The following is a 7,758-nucleotide window of genomic DNA, read 5'->3' as shown; positions in this document are numbered from 1 at the left end:
TTGTATTATTTATTATTTCATTTATTTTTGATTTATTTTTTTATTGGTGATTAATATAATCATGTTTTTTTGTACTTTTTTACGACATTTCTTCTTTTATACCTAAAATAATGTATTCGAATTATATAACATTCATTGAAAAAACTTTCATTTTCATTTATTATTGTATTATTTATTATTCCACTTATTTTTTATTATTTATTGTTTTATTGCAATAAATTGTATTTCTTGGAATATGACCAAATATTGTTGACAAACTTTTTAGAAGCTTTTAGAAGCCATTTTTTAAATTCTTCTCCATAGATTTAACTACATTGCATCAGCAATACTCGACATTTAAGGGTTAAAAACATTTCAATTTGAATGATTTTTTATGTATTAATTAATAAATTACATTTGTATAAGAAATTGAGATTTTTTTTTTAAATATTCTTCAGGTTTGAATGTCATGGAAGTAGACTGTGAATAAAAAGAGTGGGTTTAGACAAACATTTCGATGTAATGCATTCGCTTGTTGTGTGCAGTGTCTTAGGATGGAGGAGGAGGACGAGGAGGATGATGATGATGGTGCTGGAAGAAGGGTGCAGCAGCAGCAGCAGCGTATTAAAAAATGCAAAACGGCCCTCTGATTGGTCGCCCCGGCTGCAGGCTAAGCCCACTCCGTTTCATCCCCAAAAGAAGAAGGCCAAGGGAGCCTATGGGAGAGCTCGGCTGTCTCCTCCCACGACGTGCACGCCAAAGTTGCCCTCTTCAACTACTTCCACGGAGCCAGCAGACATTACACTCACGCCAAATGCACCAAGGGGAAAATAGTATCTGCGCATTTTACCCAACTCCAGACTTTTAAGCACTACAGACTTTTCATTATAAAATCATTTTACACATCAGTAATCTATTTTAAGTCCTTTTTTAAAAGAAGACTATCACTTATTTATCTCCCCTTTCCTCTCTCTCGCATGAGAATTACCAGTTTTCTCCACCTGGGATTGGAATTTCGCTGCATATTTTTTTTTCTTTTTTGTGTGCATTTTTGGTTCCCATAACATTCCCTTCTCCTGTTTCATTTTGGACTTTGTGAGAGAAACAGCAGCTGCAGCTCCAGAGTTCCCTTGTTTGCAGCGGTGGTGGTGCTGACCCAGTAGCTGCAGGATGGCTACTTTGCCCGGAACAGTGCCTCGGATGGTGCGCCCCACTCCGGGCCAGAACTACCCACGAACCGGCTTCCCTCTGGAAGGTGAGGCATGGACACAATTTCATGAAGGTCATACTATTTTTTTTATGTTTAAATATATAAAACGGAAAGATATGTGTATTTAAAAATGAATATTTTATTATTATTATTTTTGTACAATTGTTTACTTTCCCACTGATACATTTCGTATATGATGCACGTTCATATTTCCCCTACCTGATTTAGTTTATATTGATGACATTATATTATACATGATATATTATTATACATGATATTTGTGCATTTTACGGCCCCAACTTTGACAGTGAACGAGCCACCAAAGAGGCAATCTAATTGTTAATTTGGTGAAAACTCTCCACGCACACTCAAGGTGTCTGAGCATAAGGCAGAAGGAGGATGAGTGGGGGGATGAGATGGGGGGGTGGGGGTACCACTTTTGTATTTGCATGCATTTATGGCAACCGTTTTCCCATTAGGGCCCAGTTCGTGCTCAAGTGGCATCAAGTGAAATGCGTCTTAAAAAACAGAGGGGGGTGAAAAAAAACACGTCTATTGCTTTGCAAGTTGGCGAAGCTCCGTGGATTTTCTCGAGTGGGGCGCCGCCGCAAATGGCAAATAACCCACAAGAAGAAGAGAAAAGGATCACATCAATATTTGGACAGCATGACTAGGAATAATCAAGGTGGCAAGTGTCAGTCTCTTTTAGTGGCCCTCCAGTGTGGAATTGGCTGCGTGGAGAGTGGGTTACTTTTTTTTTAATGTGCAATATGATCATTTATGGCAATTAAAAATACACACAACGTGATGCTTTCTTGTTAATATTGTGTTGACGTGGCTGTGTGTGTGTCTTCCCCACGCAGTGTCCACCCCTCTTGGCCAGGGCCGTGTCAACCAGCTGGGCGGCGTGTTCATCAACGGGAGGCCCCTGCCCAACCACATCCGACACAAGATAGTGGAGATGGCCCACCACGGCATCCGGCCCTGCGTCATCTCGCGGCAGCTGCGGGTCTCTCACGGCTGCGTGTCGAAGATCCTGTGCCGATACCAGGAGACTGGTTCCATCCGTCCAGGGGCCATCGGAGGCAGCAAGCCCAGGGTGAGTGGGAGTGGGAGTGGGTCAGTATACCTGGACACGGAACCTAATCTAATAATTTCGCCAATAATAATAATAACTATCATAATGTGCATGCGCAGTAACAGGTCACAAAATTAGGTACACCTGCACAGCTAAATATGCAGTATATATTAGTGTTTACATAATGTATGATATTAATATTGATTACCATGCATCCAATGGTCAAAATATTAGGTACACTTGCGCAGATCCCCCTTCCACATACTTAATTGGTGGCATACACAATATATAATTTTTCATAATCATGTTAATTCCTTCACTAATCAAAATATTAAATACCCATGCTCAGCCATATATTTATTACAATCTATAGTATAATATATAATATCATTCAATAATTCAATAATGTATATTCACTGGTCACAATATTCCCACGTTGTTTTTTTTTAACTGCACTTATTTGTATTTTTCCAATTCTATCAATTTTATCAATTTCAAGTTAAATATGAATTGACACTAAATAGTGGTAATGCAATACTAAATAATACACGTTTAATAAAATAAATAACTGTATGATATGAAGCTTTAAAAAAGCAAGTATTTTGATACTCCTAAAATTTGAGGTATCAAACTACTGACTTAAATATTGAAATAAAAATAAAGTTGAGCTGAAGTGCAAATATTTTAACCATTTTCAGTATGAAATATTATAATTTATATGACAATCCTTTGGGATACACATGAATATTGTAAATAGTACTATACTTCAAATGAAAATGAGCCTCTTCCTATCCAACTCTTCTTTGCCTCCTCCTCTCCAACGTTTCCAACTTACAGCAGGTGGCCACTCCTGACGTGGAGAAGAGGATCGAGGAGTACAAGAGAGAGAACCCGGGTATGTTCAGCTGGGAGATCCGGGATAAGCTGCTGAAGGACGGGGTGTGCGACAGAAGCACGGTTCCTTCAGGTGAGGCTTCATCTGGTAAGCTACATTTCTATTTTTTTTTTTAAACTTTATTATAGGAGCCAGCAAGTATAAATGATTTATTGGTGGTGTGTGTGTGTGTGTGTATCATGAAGGTGTTGAAATATGAATATAGTCTATAGAAAATACACACAATATGCCTTTGATACTTTGTGTGCAGTGTCCTTCTTAAGAAATGTCTTACAGGATGATATGGTTGTGTTCTGGGTTTTAGGGGCTAATCACCCATTTACCTTTTTGTTGCCATTAGTGAGCTCCATCAGCCGCGTTTTGAGGGCCCGATTTGGCAAAAAAGATGACGAGGATGACTGTGATAAGAAGGATGAAGACGGAGAAAAGAAAACAAAGCATAGCATCGATGGCATCCTCGGTGATAAATGTAAGTTAACAGCAGTGGCCCTTTTTTATAATGTCGATGCCTTCTATACATACCTTGCATGTCACCCACCTCAGTGTTAATGGCGGGCTAATGTCAGTATTTACCAACATTTAAAACACACTTCCTTTGAGGCGTTCCCTTGGGAATTTTGGACACATTATTGCTCTTTTATTTTACACCGAGCCATCATTCACTATTCATTATTTATGAGCGCCTTGGCAGAAGGTGTTTTCGCTGCAGGAAATTAATTTGTGTTGCTTCATTCATTCATACTTTCAGCCATTCATAGTGGGAGACCCTTTAAACGACTGCTTGACCCACCTCACAGGCGGTGACATTTTCACTGCTTGTCACTTCAGTGGACATCAATGTGGTGTCGCTTTGTTAACTCTAGCTCGTCATGAAATCATATACATGCTAATATGCTGTATTAAATATGGATAGTGTCTATTTAAAATATTTTTGTGACATTTATATGTTATTGGTTAGATTTTTTTTTAAATATATAAATTCAAATTAAGCTCACAATAGTAAAACCCTAGCTAATAAATACATTAGCAAAATATATGATACATTAAACAAAATATTTACATGTAAAAATAGCACAAAATTATTATTTAAAATTTAGACATTTATTATTATATTATTTAATATTGTGTTACTATATTAATGTGTTTGATTTTATTCAAATTTTTAAACCTGGTTTTCTTGTGTCACTCATTCGTCATTCCGCAAAAAAAAGGACCCTTAACGTATGCGCACACAGTCCCCCTCTCTGTAAACTTGAAGATGAACCTCAACAAACTCTCCCTTTCATTGATGCTTTCTTTTTTGTCGAGCTACAAAAGCTAAATCCTGGAAAGCAAAGCGGGGAATAAGGAGAAGCACCGTTCCGGCATTCTTATATAAAAAAAAACCCTACTAAAAGAGAGAGAGAGAGAAAGAGAGGGAGAGAGAAAACTTTTGGACAAAAGGGCAAGGAGGGCACATAAAGGGAGATGAATTATTCAGTACGCCCCGCTGCTAGATAGTTTTGTAATTTAATATAATGGCGCGTTGGAGTGGAATCAGTTGATAGCGTGAAAACGGTCTTTTTTCCTCCCTTTTTCTTTCTCTCCAACCCTTGCCACGCTTTGTCAGGAAAATGCCACCATTCTCCTCCAGAGTGTCCACATGAGGCCATGTTAAACGCTTTAATGATAAATCACCGAGTGGCTTGAATTTTTACGCACGCTTTATACGCACTAAACTTTACGCACAAACATTATATTATTGATTTATAAAACACCCCAGATCCTATAATTCCCCTGCTGCTACATTTGTCCCCGTGGTGCTGGTGTTTTTTTTTTTTTTAAATTGGGAGAGAATTACATCGCTATAAAAAGACGCCCCCCCCCCTTCCTTCCTCCGTGGATCCGTGCGTGCATGCGTAATACAGTTTGAGACGAGCGAGGCTTTTAATAATAACGCTAATACTTATTAGAGGGAGCGCTGGAGACGACGCTGGCTGAATAGGTGACTACGTGTTCACACCGGGTGTAATAGCTCGCAGGCACGCTAAGAAATGTATTTATCCCCAATCAGCCTCTCACTCTTAGCGGTTTGAAGCGCGGCCCCTTATATGTGGAGAGGGGTTTTAAAGCAGATTAAATAGAGCCTTTTATTTCTTTTTCACTTTCATCTCAGAGCCCAGCTCACATACAGTGGCTCGCCCTGGGCGTCAAAATTCATGCTTTTTTTTTTTGCCATCCTCTCTCTCTCTCTTTTTCTCTCACTCTCTCCCCCTCTATTTTTTAAATCCATTTTAAGTCGTTAATATTTATTTATTTGTTTATTAGAAGTGCATTTGTATTCTCAGTTTAATCTAAAGAGATCAGAGGGGAGTAAATCAACCAATCCAAACATGTAATAATCTGCGCACCATCCATTATTATCTTCTTCTTCTTTTTTTTTTTTTGCATCATGCACATCTGCCACAAGTGACGCACGGCGACAGGCGATGGACACTTGAGCAAATCGCGGGATTAGCAGAGGTCCTCAATCTAATTAAACAGATGCCAGGTGGGATTATTTCCCAGTTTGAGGCAGGGGAAGTGACAGGGTTGGTGGTGGTGGTGTTGGGGTGGGGGGGTAGAGTGCACAAACAGAACAGCACACATCATCATTTGTGTTGTGTTATTGGTGTGCCACTCTGTTGTGAAAAGTGTGCAAAAGTGTTCCTTTCTAGAAGTGTATGGTGACATATTGTGGTTATATTTCGGCTATAAAACCTCTCCGAATGAATGGAGGAGGGAAGGGTGGGGTTTGGAGAAGGGGTAGGGGGGGCATGCAGGGGACTGGAGCGCTTGACTTCAAACAAATCCATCTGGAACAGTGTGTGAGAGAGATTCACTGAAAGTATGGGCGAGTTATTTAGCTATTAATAACGTTTTCTTTCCTCAGGCATGGAGGAGAGTATAACTCCATCCACTCCACTCCACTCTCTCTCTCTCTCTCTCTCTCTCTCTCTCTCTCTCTCTCTTCCATGCAGCTATTTGGCTTGGCTTGGAATTGAGGGAGAACCCAAATGGTGGGCAGAGATAACATACCCATCATAGCCCAGACCCCGCGCTGTGCTTCACTGCATTAAACTCGGATTAACCTCCCCTGTCCCCGCAGCCACTAGAGCCACATTTCACTGGAATTTACATCGCGCTTTATTATAGGGAGGGCACCCGACACTAACATTAATAATCATGCTAAATACTAATAACAATAAAGACATTAGGCACACCTGCAAAATCTCTCAATTATTATTATTATTTTTTTTTAACAGTAATATTTTTGTCACCACTACAAACTACAATCACTCAATTTAACGCGTTTAATAAGATTTAAATGGCGACTAAAAATACATGTATTATTTAAAATGTGAGAATGAATATATGAATTATTATAATAATAAATTGTAACTGTAAAAACATTAGGCACAAATACACTATTTCCAACATAATCAAATTATTCTATTTTATTTTATAATTATCAATATATAAATGCAATAAATGTATTATCTAAAAAGTGTCTCTAATGTATAAAATATCCCATTTAGTCATATTAAAAACAAAAACTATAAGTCCACAATCTCCAACATGATTTCAATAGTTTTATTTTTATTTTGTCACCAAACTAGAATCACAACAATATTTACCATATCTAATCATATTTAAATCAATGACATATTAATTATAAATGTCAATGTCTCCAATTTTTTTAGATGGTTCTATTTTTTTCCACCACTGTAAATGACAATTACAATTATATTTAACATATGTCTAATCATATTTAAAATGATAACATTCTAATTTTATATTTAGAGATTTCAAATCTACAATATATTTGTATTTTCCTAAATGTTTAGTTTTTCCACCATGCACTGCAAAGTTCCAATAATTACATTTTTATAGCTATATGTATATTTAATATTAGAATGATTAGAGGAGAAAATGCATGATTAAAACTAAATGAATGCATAATCCCTGCGTCTGTTTTTAAAAGCTTTACATTATTATGATTATTGTTTTATTAAATATTGATATTTGAGCTTTTCCACTGCATATCATGAGTGAAGTGCATGGCCTGTGAGGGTATACAGTATAGGCCATAGTAATATTACTTACATTCATGTAATTTTAGTTAATTTAAATGAGAGATGCCACGATGTAATGTAAAATCCACAAAATACTGGGTCATATAATAGAGCAAATATGAAAAAGAAATGACTATTTAATATATATAATGCCAGTTTATTTCATTGTTATTATGATACGAGTGGTAAAATGGCTTATTTTTTGTCTTGTTATGTGACTTCTGCATGTATCATCATCCCAACACAGTGGGATTGATAATAACCTGTAAATGCGTTGTTGTGGTTCCAGTATGGCTCCACTGCGCGTGCGTAATGACAGCTTTTACATTTTAATGTCATGTTTATTTAAATGTTTAAATGGTGTCATGGTTGTGAAGACATTAGCGGATGTGTACACATGCAAACTAAACTGACTAAAAGGGGGAGGGCAGGGGGGGCTACCCTTACCCTATTAAGCTTGTACGGCCCACCGAACCCGGAGTGACATTTCAGTGTCAGGGGC

At 37.7% G+C, this 7,758-nt stretch overlaps 1 protein-coding gene across 4 annotated transcripts in view; it reads left to right on the top strand.

The window, feature by feature from the left end:
* The first annotated feature begins 528 nt into the window (after positions 1-528).
* Positions 529-7,758, top strand: part of pax7a (paired box 7a) — a 62,773-nt gene continuing 55,543 nt past the window's right edge. For 2 of the 4 annotated variants that reach the window (XM_058054785.2, XM_078798343.1), the window contains exons 1-4: positions 529-1,234; positions 2,053-2,288; positions 3,105-3,234; positions 3,503-3,631. In XM_058054785.2, coding sequence (XP_057910768.1) covers positions 1,150-1,234; positions 2,053-2,288; positions 3,105-3,234; positions 3,503-3,631 — 580 coding nt within the window. In that variant the 5' untranslated portion in view covers positions 529-1,149. Of the gene's footprint in view, positions 1,235-2,052; positions 2,289-3,104; positions 3,250-3,502; positions 3,632-7,758 lie in introns of all 4 variants that reach the window. The other 2 variants (XM_058054782.2, XM_078798342.1) reach the window with 2 other exon arrangements.

The sequence above is a fragment of the Doryrhamphus excisus genome, linkage group LG18 (genome assembly GCF_037039965.1).
Source record: "Doryrhamphus excisus strain RoL-2023G ecotype Guam linkage group LG18, RoL_Dexc_Guam_v1.1, whole genome shotgun sequence".
NCBI classification, from domain to species: Eukaryota; Metazoa; Chordata; class Actinopteri; order Syngnathiformes; family Syngnathidae; genus Doryrhamphus; species Doryrhamphus excisus.
The sequence above is the reverse complement of the archived record's forward strand: the minus strand, read 5'-3'. Positions and strand labels throughout refer to the sequence as shown.